The sequence below is a fragment of the Falco cherrug genome, chromosome Z, assembly GCF_023634085.1.
Source record: "Falco cherrug isolate bFalChe1 chromosome Z, bFalChe1.pri, whole genome shotgun sequence".
NCBI lineage: Eukaryota > Metazoa > Chordata > Aves > Falconiformes > Falconidae > Falco > Falco cherrug.
The window spans coordinates 54,403,435-54,416,595 of NC_073720.1; the positions used below are offsets into that span (position 1 = coordinate 54,403,435).

At 41.1% G+C, this 13,161-nt stretch overlaps 1 protein-coding gene across 1 annotated transcript; it reads right to left on the reverse strand.

Moving 5' to 3' along the window:
- Nucleotides 1–1,425: 1,425 nt before the first annotated feature.
- CHRNA6 (cholinergic receptor nicotinic alpha 6 subunit) lies at nt 1,426–12,513 on the reverse strand. The gene is made up of 6 exons (XM_005446866.3): nt 12,153–12,513; nt 9,626–9,765; nt 7,739–7,783; nt 6,529–6,638; nt 5,423–6,410; nt 1,426–2,609 (listed from the first exon to the last, which is right to left on the reverse strand). Exons 1-6 carry the CDS (start codon nt 12,466–12,468, stop codon nt 2,487–2,489), a joined length of 1,722 nt encoding a protein of 573 aa, XP_005446923.2. The 5' UTR covers nt 12,469–12,513; the 3' UTR covers nt 1,426–2,486.
- Nucleotides 12,514–13,161: the final 648 nt, after the last annotated feature.

Consider the following 13,161-nt stretch of genomic DNA (forward strand, 5'->3'; position numbering starts at 1 on the left):
AATGGCAAAACAAGGATCCAGAAGTTATTGGGTGGGAGAAAGGAAGGGGAAATACTACACTTGGAAAGAGACAGAACATGACTTTGTAAATCTTACTTTCTTAGGATACCAGGCTGATGAGCTAAACTGTCCAGACCCTATTTTTGAGGTCCAGAGGCAAGACAGAGAGATGTGTGTTACTGTAAATGACAGCTGTACAATTGTGAATGTTTTGACAAAAAGTCAGGGATTTTGCCAAAGTCAGCTTACTGGCTGTGGGGTAGTAGCTGTCATGCCTAAACCACCAATGCAGTACATCTTCAGCTGCACTATTTTCATTGTGTGGTCACGAACTGAAAACAGCAAATGCTGGCAATCAGATGTCTTTCCTGTAGAAATGAAACTTTTGAGTTCAGAATGCAGCTCTCCTCTTCAAATTCCCCTTCTTTCCCTGCCCCTCCTTCCTGATTAAAGAGCCAGCATAGCAAATGTCATTCCGTAGCACCTCTGAACACATTTGTACAGCAGGGAGTTTTTAACAAAATACAAATCCTTTGAGGAGGTATATCCCAGAAGTGATATTTAATTGACAGGCTGACAAACCATGCTTGTTCATACATCTGTCTGTCAGTTGCTGCATAATTATGCAACATTCATGCGGACTACAGAAAATACAGTTTTTTTCTAGAAATTCATGACTTTACATATTTCAGCTACTGGATTAAGACAGTTATATTCTTGTCATTCCATCTTTATCTCTGACATACACATTTATTCAGTTCTATTTTCTTTATTATGGAGCATCAAAAAAGAGCAAAAGGCCAGTCAGGGACTTCAGAAACAGGGACTCATATTTTCCAGGGATTGGTGATGTTCAAAGCAGACACTGAAAACACTGCACTGACACTGTACAGTTAAATTTAGAGCCTCCGGTGAGAGAAAAGAAGTTTTTACTCTTGAAACCATTGGCTTTAATTGAAATGGTGCCTTTTAGGGAAGAATCCTTCACCACAAAACCAGCAGGAATCTAAACAGACAAGGGACCATAGGGTAAACTGTCCACGTCGTATAGAAACCACATCAGGTACACATCTACAGAGTGTTTCAGGACTAAGTGCACTAGGACTGGGCACTGATTATATAGCAGCAGCCTCAGCCCTGAAGGAAGTGTCCCTACAGGTACAGGTCTGCACACACAGCCCTGATCTATGAGGAGCCAGCAAACAGAAACCACTGCAGAGCTGTTCAGACCAAGGTGCCCAGCTTTGCATGGGATTCATGATAGCCAGCCTTCTTCTGCTGGTCTTGGGTTTTAAAAACATGGGAAAACTCAGATCAATCAAATGTTGTCAAGCCAATTCTGTCTGTGATGAGTACCTACTCAGGGACAAAACCTTCCCCGCTGGGCTTATGTCTCAGCTCGAGAAAGCAAGAGTTTTAACAGGGACCGCTGTTAACCTGACAAAAGACACGCAACTTGGAAATTCTACTGGAGCTCACCAAACTCTTCATACTCAGTATCAGGAAGTAAAGAGGACTTTAGTCACATGCAAAGTTAAATGGCAGATGAACTAGTTTTTAAAGGTCTTAGAAGCATGGTAGGTTTCAAATGTGGATGCCTTGCATGGTAACCAAAAATACTTCAGGTCTTTTTCATAGTGCATCCAGGTTATTCCTCTCTGGTGACTCTAGGATGCTTCAAATACTGTCAGCAAGGCTACATGCAGTGCAAAATATTGCCAGTTTGTCTTCAGCTATGATTAAGTGCTTAAGACCTGTCTGACTTCAAACATAAATGTAAATGCTTTGTTGATCTGGGACCCTCATTTGTGTACATATATTGCAGAAGATGGGGACCCCTTATTTTAGATTGTATTGAAAATGTCACAGGTCAAGGGATTGGTTTAATTGTACTTTTATTTTGATTATTGGCTGTCCTGATACAAAAACACAATGAAGAGCGTTGATTCAGTCAGTAGGACTGTGGTATCTCATCTAAGCACCATACCAAACGCTAACTGTTGTACAAGGAGAGAAATAGAGGAAATGTAAATTAATTCAAAGCTGAGGAAAAGTTATGATCAGGAAAGAAAGATGAAGCCAGGTAGAGTCCTCTTTGGGCAATGCACTCAAAAGTGCCTGAACTGTCCTAGTATCTCCCTGTACTGAAACCAAGGGAAAAGCTCAATAACTTCAATCTGCTCCTATGATCCTCAGTGTGATTGTTATTGCAGATCTCACTGAGTAAAGACAGACAGGCACTCTAAAAATCCCAGGCATTCTGCTGTAGAAAGACCACACACTCATTTCCCATTTTCAGTCCTCTTCTCATTCTGTTTTGGGTCGTTTGCTTTCCCAGAGGACCTTTCCCTCTCTTTTCCCTTTCCTCTGTGGTTGGGTGCTGAGGAGGTGATGAGCAGAGAGGTTATGCAAGCAGAGGGAAACATAGGGGACAGCTCCGAACCAAAACCGAAACAACAGAAGTGGATAAAAAGCCGTGGATCAAGTTATGTATCTGCTATTAGCGGCTGGATAAAGAGCCCTGCAGTCCCAAATGCACAAAGAATTATAAATACCCATAGAAATACTCTGTCTATTACCATAGCTACGTATTTCCAATCATCTTCCACCTGCAAGAGAAAAAAAAAAGGAAAAGGATAAACTATATGTGATGTAACATGAAATTGCAAGTTGACATTATGCAGCAGAAATGTCCCTTATGCTTTTGAGTGTGAGGAGAAACATACAGTCAGGAATGCTGCTTGTCATGCTTATACCGGTTGCAGTTTTCAAGCGTTTTTAAAGGGGCCTGATTTTCTACCACTTTTGGCTGAGAACATTTAACACTGTCTTAGTCTGCTGAATTTTTCTAAATATTCAAGTCTGTTGGCAAGCTATGGCTGTGATGCTGACATTAACAAATAGGACCTGATTACGACGTGGGTGCAGAGTGGGGTGGTTTAACAGGAGGTAGAATTGCCATAGCTGCACATCCCTAGACGTTGTCTAAGGATTTGGCCTGACAGCCCACACAAGAGGCAGTTTTCTGTTCTGGCCTGGCTTGTCACACTGTCACTCCAGTCAAGCCCCACTTATTCAGCAAACTGGAGAGCTGGACACATGGACTATAGCAAAGCGAGGGTCCTGACTGAGCAAACCACAGCGCTATGTGCTAAGCAGGCCAGAACGGATTTTGTACGTCTGAGAGATATACCTTAGAATCACATGCAGTGAAGTTGCTGTCCTTTAAACTGTACCTACATACAGGGACCACCGCATCAGAAGAACATTCACTCATATAAAACTAGTGACTGGTTAAGAGCTCTCTATTGTGGGATCTTCTACTTGTTTTCACAGTTTATTGATGTTTCCCTGCAAGAGGCTGCTGTTGCGCTTCTTGTGGAACAAAACACAGCAAGAACTCCAGCTGTTGTAAATGTAGCCACAGTTTTTAAGGGACTTTTATTTATACAGAACTAGTACATGATATCACCCATATAGTTTTTCAAGTCTGGCTGAAGCAGAAGCAGCCTGCAGAATCAGTTTCTCAGTGCTTGCCTGAGAACAACTCCCTTTTTTTCCCCAAAGAGAGGGTTTTTCTCAAATGAAAAATCCTGCTTCCTAGTATGTTTTGAAAGGTAAGGTACAGAGCTGCTGATGCACTCACCAGACTAAGAATACAATTTCATGCGGCAGGAGAGATTTGAAAAATGCAAATCAGCAAAACTGGCAATGGAAGACTTATCATGAGCTGTATAATCAAAGTGGCATGTTATTCAGATTGCTTCACACAAAGCCTCTTCCTTTTTGGAGTACATCAGAGAAATCAGCTAATACAGTACATGGATATGTTTTATGCACCTGGTGTGGCACTAAGAGCAGGGCTAAGATGTTGGGGTCAACCAAAACATTAAAGCTATAGGTACTAAGCAAGGCTTAACTCAATTGCCATCCTACTCTCTGCTGATAGACTTCTGTCCTTTGCTTTGGGCTGGCATGTATTACCCACACAGCCTATAAATTCAATCACCAGGCCTTAACTGTAGCCTTTTATTCAGAACATTATGGACTTTGTTTTCAGACGAAATTTCTTCTGCGGGACATAAAAAAGGGGCAAAAAAGTAATTTTGGGGTTGCACAGAAGATGCATGAATTTGTGCTGATTTCAACAAAATATTCTGATATAAAGAATACCTCTCAACATTTCCCTCACAAGATACTGTGTTTTTCAATATAAACACAGCAGCAGTATTTAATTTTGAAATGGATTTTGCCATCATAAAGCATCTAAAAAACTTCAAAACCAAAAGCCAACATTTCAAAACAGATCAAAAATAAATGTTTCATTAGGTTCTAAACACTTTTTAAAAACATCTCGAGATGTCAGAGAATTCCTATTCCTTGTGAGTCCTGGGTGTGTGGGATGTCAGATAATCTTTCTTGGAGCTGCTTTTAGTTGCTTGTGTTTACATCTGAGAAAGTGGTCCCAGAACTCTCTAAATTCCAACATGCATTATTTTCTATGACAGTAATCCCAGCTAGGATGAAAGATTCATAACCTCACACAAGAAAATCCATTAATTCAAATGCCAAGTCTCATTTTTAAACCTCTCTCTTGCCTTTTTTAAAAGTCTTTATTAATATCTGTTGTCTATTTTTATTCAGCTGTCTTCCCCAAAACAACTTTTATTTCCACTTATGTTTTTTTTTATGGCTGAAAATACTGTATTGCTAAAGTCACAGTTAGTCAAATCACTGTAAAAATATCAAAAAGCCAGACTGAAACTAAGTACAGACAACAGCATTCTGAAAGGAGTATCTTTACCAGATTTATCACTGGCTGAGAATAGCTCTTTTCCAGATCAAGTAGTGTGCTGCTAGACAAGCCCTGCTCTTTAAAAAGCAGTTCCCAGATTGGCTTGTTCCATTACTAACCCAGAAAAGCACCCTGCCTGGCAAACAGCATGCTCAGTATTGAGATGTCACGGCTTACCAGGGCGGAGAATTTGGTGAGCAGTGGAAGAGGGTTCCTTCTGAGGATCTACAGAATTTGGGTTGGAAGAGACCTTGAAAGGTCCCATCTACTCTATTCCCTGCCCTATGGCAGGATCAGCTCTGCCTGATCAAAGTTCACTCCTCATGGCTGCAACAGGCTGATACTTTTCCTTTGAAGGGTGAGCCTCATGTCTAATCCAGAACTCTCTTGCTGCTTAAATCATCCAGTGGGGATAGAGGAAGAACAGGTGAGATCACTTTTCCTGTTCCATCCCCAATGGATGATTTACCTCCTCCCTTTCTGTAGGAAACCTGGATGTATTCATAGGTCTCAAAATTCTCTTCTCTAGACCCAACAACTCGGCTTCCTCTGGGCTGCCCTCCCAGATCATGTTTTCTCTTGCTGGAAGTGTGACCCCATGCCCAGCTGGGTAGTTACCTCTCTTACCTCTTTGGTTTCGTTTTGAGACCTCATGTTTTCTGCGATGAACTGAACGCTGCTAATCACGTCCTTCACTTCTGGGGAGTACTCCATGTGCTCTGCCACCCATTTCAGTGACTGATGGCTCAGTCGTTTTCTTTTGGCAGTAGTGAGTTCAGTTGCCTTGTCACAGTGACTGCATTGCTGCTCCTTGTGTATTTTGGCATCTTTGTGTTTGCTCTGCTTTGACTTGCCTGATGTATTAGCTGATCCTTTCTTGTTTTTCCTGGAGATGTTTTTTTTCTGCTGTTCTAGTGGTCTCTGCATCAACAGGACTTTAGGAAGTAGGCTAAGAAAGATGGTTTTAACCCATTTGGGCATTGTGTGTGTGGTTGGAGTCCTGTAATGTATATTCAGGACAAACACCGTGATGACAATTGACAGAGTCACGAATATCATAGTGAAAAGTAAATATTCACCTACAAGAGGAATTACTAAGGAGGTGGATGGGATTGTTTCTGTGATCACCAGTAAAAATACAGTCAAAGAAAGGAGCACAGAGATGCAAAGGGTCACTTTCTCACCACAGTCAGATGGCAGGTAAAAAACTAACACGGTCAGGAATGAGATGAAGAGACAAGGAATGATCAGGTTTATGGTGTAAAACATGGGCAGCCTTCGAATATAAAAGGAATATGTTATGTCAGTGTAAATCTCTTCACAGCAGTTATATTTGATGTCATGTTTGTAGCCAGAAGCATCAACTATTTCCCATTCACTGTTTTCCCAAAAGTCATTCATATCTACTTTGGATCCAATGATCAGAAGGTCAATTTTGGCTTTGTCATAGGTCCATGAGCCAAATTTCAGTGAACAGTTCTGATGATCAAATGGAAAAAAGGTAATATCCATAGGACAGGAGCTTTTAAAAATAGCTGGTGGTGTCCAGGTAATCATTCCATCATAGCGAAGGTGGGCTTTGGTCTTGCCTTCAACTTGAAAATCTCCCACAGCACTAGAAAGACAAATGAGGCAAAGAAAAGAAAATTACCATGAAAGTAAAATGTCTTTCATGGACACTGCAAGAGGATGCTTTTGAGAGAAGGGGTAAAATGGAAAAGTGTTCATCATACTTATTATACAAGACAATATCTGGTTTCCAAATTTTGTCTGCTGGTACCCGAACAAATTCAATGCCATCGTATTCTCTGGGATCCCATTGCAATTTGTAGTCATTCCAGATCTGAAAGAAGAATGGACAAGGATTTTAAAACCTTGTATTATCAGCAAATACCTGCTTTTCTGATCTTCCTAGGAGTAAAATGACAGGCTATGATAAAGGCTGAAAGTTTAGCACATGCAGAAGGGTACAACGGTGCAAAAGACAACAAGGCCATGTCCTGGAGAAACACTGGACTATATGAATGTTGCTCACGTTGATTTGCTACTCCCTCCTCTGTGAGAGGATTGGATGCCAATTGTTATCCACTGCTGACATGCTGAGATGCCTCCTCTGTCTTGCTACATCAGTATAGAGCCTTACTTGTGCCAGCTTACCTCCCCACTGCAGAGAGGACATACAGGCCTTGCTGCTGCTGTCATGAGAGTGCATCCTGCAGGTTAAAGAAGGCCAGCACCACAGCAGACCAGCACCGTAATGAGAGAGCACACTAACAAGCAGTTGCTGCCAGGGGACATTATTGGTTCCACAGGGACAGCAAATTTCCAAGTCAGGGGCAGTGAGGGATGCCGAGCAGCTCTCTTGTGTTGCTGTCCAGTGTCCTATCGTGGGACCATGCTCCATGCCCTCACAGCCTACCCCAAAGCTCCTGGTCATACGTACAGTGTCTTTTACAGAAAACTTTGTGGGATGGCAATCAATGCCTGAACAAAACTGGTTTTGGTGGAAACTGGCGTGTTTTCTCATCAGCTTAGGTTCTCTAAGGATCTTTGCCTATGTATAAATGCTAAAACCTTAAGGAAAAATGGAAGCATGTTCCTTTTGCTAATAAATGTTGGCATCTTCAATATGGAGATGACCTAGGACTGCATATTTTGTCACACTTAATGGGTACATCCAGCTAGGTTTACCAGATAAACAAATGATCATGAAATTGAGGGAGAATATACCAAACAGGAAAGATGGGAGATGTAACCTCATGGAGATCAGAATAAAGAAATTACTTTTTCAAATGGGGCTTTGGTTAATGGAGCTTCTCCTTTTTCACACCTTTAAAATCCTTGTTACAAAACAAGCCTTATTATATAGATGTAGTTTACAAGGTAAGACACATTTCATCTTATCAACGAGAAATGCATGGGAAATGCACTGCAGTCACTTACGTGTCTTAGCCACAAATTTGTTTCCATAATCTGATTGACTTCATCCTAGAAAGAAACACAGGCATGCACATCTTCACTCCATACATCAGTTACAGCATCCTAAGATGGCCACAAGCTTACTTGATAAAACTGGAAACTAGAATTCCACATTAACTGATACCAGATTTTTCCTGGCTATTTTCAGAGGGCTTACGTATTGTGCAGTGTCACATGCAGCTCGACTGAAACATTTTTAAAGCTCTACTGAAAAATTATGCCCCACAAATACCAGACATACAAAGAGCTGCACTGTTTTGCTGGGGGCCTGCCTGCGGACCTGGAGAGCACAAAACTTATAATTGCTCTGACAAGTACCAGAGGGATAAGGTTCTGCTGGTTGTTCTGTGTTTTGTTGGGTTCAGTGTTTAAAAAACTCTGTTTACACAGTACTGCAGTGGTTAAGATTCAAGGAAAAAGGCATCTGTACCACAGTGCTCCTGCATCTCTATGCAAACCTTTAGAGCAGATGCACTCAACCAGCACCAGATTAGCTCAGTGTTGTCCTTCTTTCTAGAGTCAAATTATTGCTATTGCAACTCAGCGATGAATCAGGAAGGTGCTGCAAGAGACACAAAAATAAAATATTGAATCTTGTTCTAATGAGCCTTCAGCCTAAAAGTATTCAGAATGACTCATATTACATGTATTTATGAATGCAGGCTGGCATTCACAATGAAAACATCTGCAAGATTATTGCTTTGGGTAGTTCTTAGTTTTTAAGCATGTGGACTCAAAAAATCTAAGATATTTACAAGCCAAAGGTAGAAAATGCTGATGGATCTTCAACATTGCATACTGAAGATTAAGCACAAAGATAATTTTAAAAGCCTGCAGGGTTCCTGTCTCTGGGGTAAACTAAGTTCTTGTAAAAATCATGACTATTTTATAAGAAAATCCAACTGATTTACTTACAACGTTCCCTTTTTCCTCCAGAGACAGCACTAGGAGCCAGGGGCTACAATGTGAGACAGAACTGCTGAAACCTGCCAAGCTATGTGCAACATGGAAAGAAAATATTTTGACAAAGGAACTCTTCTAACGGGTGACATCTACCTTCACCAGGAGGAAAGAAAACACTTTGTCAAAGGAAACTCAGCAGGTGACACCTGCCTTCACCTTGAGGACTTCCAATGCCTTCACTTATACTCTCAGGTAACTCAGTTCCCTGGTTGCTGTTGAATGTCGCTCTTCACTGTCTGCCGTATCTCAGAATCAAAACTCTGTCTCTGGTCTGTGGATGATTTGCTTCACAGAGCAGACTTCAGCAAGGATTAAGGTCAGGTTTTACTTCTTCCACAGTCCCTCTCCCCTGCCCTGCCTGTCTACCAGTTCAGACACGCTCACCCTTGTATACAGCGCATCCCAGAACACACAACATCCATCCCCAGCTCCATGCTTTAAAACATCACATTTTATTTTGAAACAGACTGAAAAACCATGCATCTCTCAGGACCACTGGGAAATGACACTGGCCCCACAAAAGAACTAGGCCATGTGCCACACGATGTGGGCACAGCCAGGTGTCTCTGGAATGGGCTAGCCCTATGGAGAGTGGACATTTGGTACTGCTGCTCTGGGTGCCAGAGGCTGCTGCCTGGAGCAAAGGTGTTTGGCACTGCAGAGTAAGCAAATGAATCTGTGTAGCTCGAACCACTCATTTGAGTACTTGGAGCAACTCGGCTGACAGAATGAACAGCAAAGGTATCGGCACGTACACGTATGCACACATGACAATGTCAGCGATGAGGTTTGCAGGTGCAACCATCACAATTACATCTGCTGCATTAGCAATTTGCATGTGTTTGTAGCCATCCCCAAATCTCAGCAGTATTCTGTAACGAGTCTTACCACATTTGTAAGCTGAGTAATGGCCACTTCAAAATACACTGTGACAGGATCAGACACATTTTCCACTGGCCTGATGAACTGGTTGTACTGGGAGAAGAGTTTGTGAAATAACCGTTCCTCTGATTCGCAAGCTGTGGTACCTGTGTTGGTAAAGACAAAGAACTGCTATGTCAGAGGTAAGGAAAAGGGAAAAAGGGTGCTGGATAACATACTAGTCCATGCTGTATTTCTGGATCCTGTTCTTGTGACCATGTATCAAGACACAGGAGCACAGGGAGAAGAGGGCTACCAGTAGGCTGTCTGTTGAAGGCATTTTCCTTCAACATGAACAATTCCTTCAAATGAAGGACATTGCCCACTGCTCCCTGTATCCTCAAAGTGTAAGGTGAATGGCCTGAATGGAAACGTGTCCTAGGCTGGATCCAGCCTATGGGCCTCCATTTGGCCCACCCTGATATCAGACCCAGGCAGAGTAGGTGGTGTGAAGCAGAAACCAAAGAAATGTGGTGGATTTAATCTTTGGGAGTTTTTATAGTAAAACTGAGAGCTCATGAAAAGCATAGCTACTTAGAAATTAAGAGCTTGAGGCTGCAACTACTGGATCAAAATCTGTCAGGGACTCTGATTAGGTGATTATAATGACTCCTCCTAGCCTTAAAAACTATGACTACATTTTATCCTCATGCTTTCTATTTCAGCTCTTTAGATGGCACAATTTTTGTTCTAAAGGAAGTTCATTTATTAAGTTCTATGAGAAAAAAAATGTGAAAATACTAAAATAGCTTATAAAATAGCATGCATCTTCGTAATACAGAGCCGCTCTTTGGGAAAAAGGAGATCATAGCTGTAATCCCCAGTCAGTGCAGGACAGAGTGTATGGCTTAGTGAGAATAAGGTATACAACAGGCACTGAGCTGCCTCACTGCAAAGTCAAGAAGAATGCTTTTAATCTTTTACATACAGACAAAATTTGAAATAGTTATTTTCACTGTGCTAAGGGCTACAGCCTTAGATTTCAAAACAAAAGATTAAATTGTGTAGACTGACAACATCAGCTCAGAAAAACAATTTTCTTTAATAACTTTGCTATTTCAATGCACTACTATAATTCAGCACTTAAATTTAAAATACTTCATATAGCAGAGATTTAGAATATGCTCCTTGTATTGAGCACAGCTGCATTATCAAAGCTACATGATGACACCAAAGATATTACTGATACAAATGAGGAAAAATAGTTTTTCAGATACATGATCAGAAGTCCCAGACTGTGCTAGAACACGTCAGGAAAGCAATCATAGGAAGCATTTATGACTGCAAATGTTAAACGTAGAAGGGGTTTGTGTCAGGCAGGGTGGTCTATGGCACAGCACAGGATATAAATTTGCAATTTACAATTCCTTCAGTGAAAACAAGGGTCTGTGGTTGCACAGATGTCCTACAGGGAGATGCTTAGTCTCAGCATACTGCACTGTTTTCATGCTTACGTTTTCGTTCCCCTGCATTTGAAAAAAAATGACACCTCTGTCTCTAAGATGATACAAAGCATGCTCATATTCAGAGGATTATCACAATTAAAAACTGAAATGGTTGCTGGTGACTTACATGTATGGAAAGAAAATTCCAGTAAAACTTCCATGACCTGGTGTTTTGTTTCATCCTTTTAGCACCATCCAGAGAAGACACATGAATGTCTGTAAAGTTTGGATGTTTCCATATCATGTATTTTGCCATTAAAAAAGGAAATTGTAATTTCATTTTTGGATTTTCCTCATCATTATCCATCACACTGTGACTAGAAGTACCCTACTATGGGAACATGAGTTTCTTACCAAAGTCTCATGACTGAAGCTGGTGAGTCTAAAATCATGTTTAATTTGAAAATTTCCTACTGGCTTCTTAAGAGATATATGCTTTAAAATAAAGTAACAGAAACAGACAAGTATTTAGGCCTTTCATTTTTATATCTCGGTTACAGATACTCAGCCCATTGGTGCTGATTTCAGACAATGCCTTATGCCTTACTAACACAAGCAGTATGTGTCATAAATGTCTTGGTCCTCAGCAGAAGTGAGACTAAAAAAAGATGTAGTGTCTTAAAAGCAAAAATTCTGCTGAACCTCAGTGAGACTTGTGGATGGAAATCACTTCAGCATATTTAACCATAGATCACAAACAACAGTGAACAAATATCAAGTTCTCACTTTTGAAGGTGTGAGTACGGAACATGCATATCTTCAGCCTGCATTATTTAAGCTATTGCAAAATTCAAGCACAAATGAAATTACTAGAACTCCTATGTAATTTTCATTCTTTGCTAGAAACAGTTTCTGTTATCAAACAAAAATGAAGAGTTTTATGTGTGCAAACTAGTATTGCTTTAGCTCTCTTAAAATACTGTTCAAATGTTACAGATTTCAGGTTAGAAATAGCTGGTAGAAGCTTTACATTGAATTCACTCCAGGAAAACAGAAGCAGAAACAATGACTAGAGAATATTTTAGAGACTAGTATCAAAGAAAGCCTACCTTTAATCAAGGATGTGAACACGAATACCCATACACAGAAAGCAGGGTAACACCAACATTGCCACCCCTCAGGATGCATTGCTAGCAGCAGAATAGAGCTTCCTTTTGACAAGAGAGGTTTGGGGAAAGAAACAGAAGGCAAGAAGACATACAAGCCTCCTGGATGGTAAGTAGGCGGTACAAAGGTGGATTTCAGTTTTGCATTTGCAGCAAACTCTGGAGTCTGCTGAGCAGAGCACAGCCTTGCAGATTTGATTCCACTATCACCAGGCGAGGATTGCTCATGCTGTGCGGAGAGAAGGGAGTTGGGCAGCATCCTAGTTGGGCAGCATCTTGCCTCTGGGGGAATGTATGAGTGCAGGAGAGAGAAGGGAGGCAAGACACACAGGGTGGCCAGCATGGCGTAGAGCTGGGGGAGGAATTCCCTCCGCCCTCCACCCACTGATTAAATAACACACATACAAAAGCAGCTGCATTAGCTATTGCCTGATGCTCACCTGAGTGAGTCTGTCAGAATGTGCAGAGATGAAACAACTTCAGTTTCTAGGCTAAAGACTAATTCTGCAGCAGGAGAAATGGATGCTGTATAGTTTTAACACTTCTACCAGAAACCATCCAGACCCTGAAATAAGCGCAGCATCATGTGATAGACATGCTTGACAGTATTCTGAGTGAATAAAACTAAGGCAAGTATATTTATTATTGCCATCTGACAGGAACAGCTAAGCATGCTAAGTTCTTCCCTGACAGGCAAGTCAGCCCACAACATCAATTTTTCTATCTTTTTTTTTTTTTTTTTTTTTTTGGGGTGTGTGTGTGCAGTGATTCCTGTGTCAGTATCCTGCTAGGGTGGAAATGGAGCAGTTGAATAAGGGAAAAACATCAGGTGCTGTTACAGAAGTACCTAATAGGCTGAGTTCACTGGGACAGAATGTTACTCTTAATCACAGAAGTTAAAAAAACAGAGATCATGATCCTGTAGAGACTAATATGTGTTCACTACTCAAGC

Excerpts from the sequence above, each read along its gene's own strand:
- CHRNA6 (XM_005446866.3), bottom strand. The coding sequence starts at position 12,468 with ATGCTGCCCAACTCCCTTCTCTCCGCACAGCATGAGCAATCCTCGCCT. Across the intron at positions 7,784-9,625 it reads TTACTCAGCTTACAAATGTG|GATGAAGTCAATCAGATTAT; the intron begins GTAAGACTCGTT and ends GTTTCTTTCTAG. Across the intron at positions 6,411-6,528 it reads GATATTGTCTTGTATAATAA|TGCTGTGGGAGATTTTCAAG; the intron begins GTATGATGAACA and ends TTGTCTTTCTAG.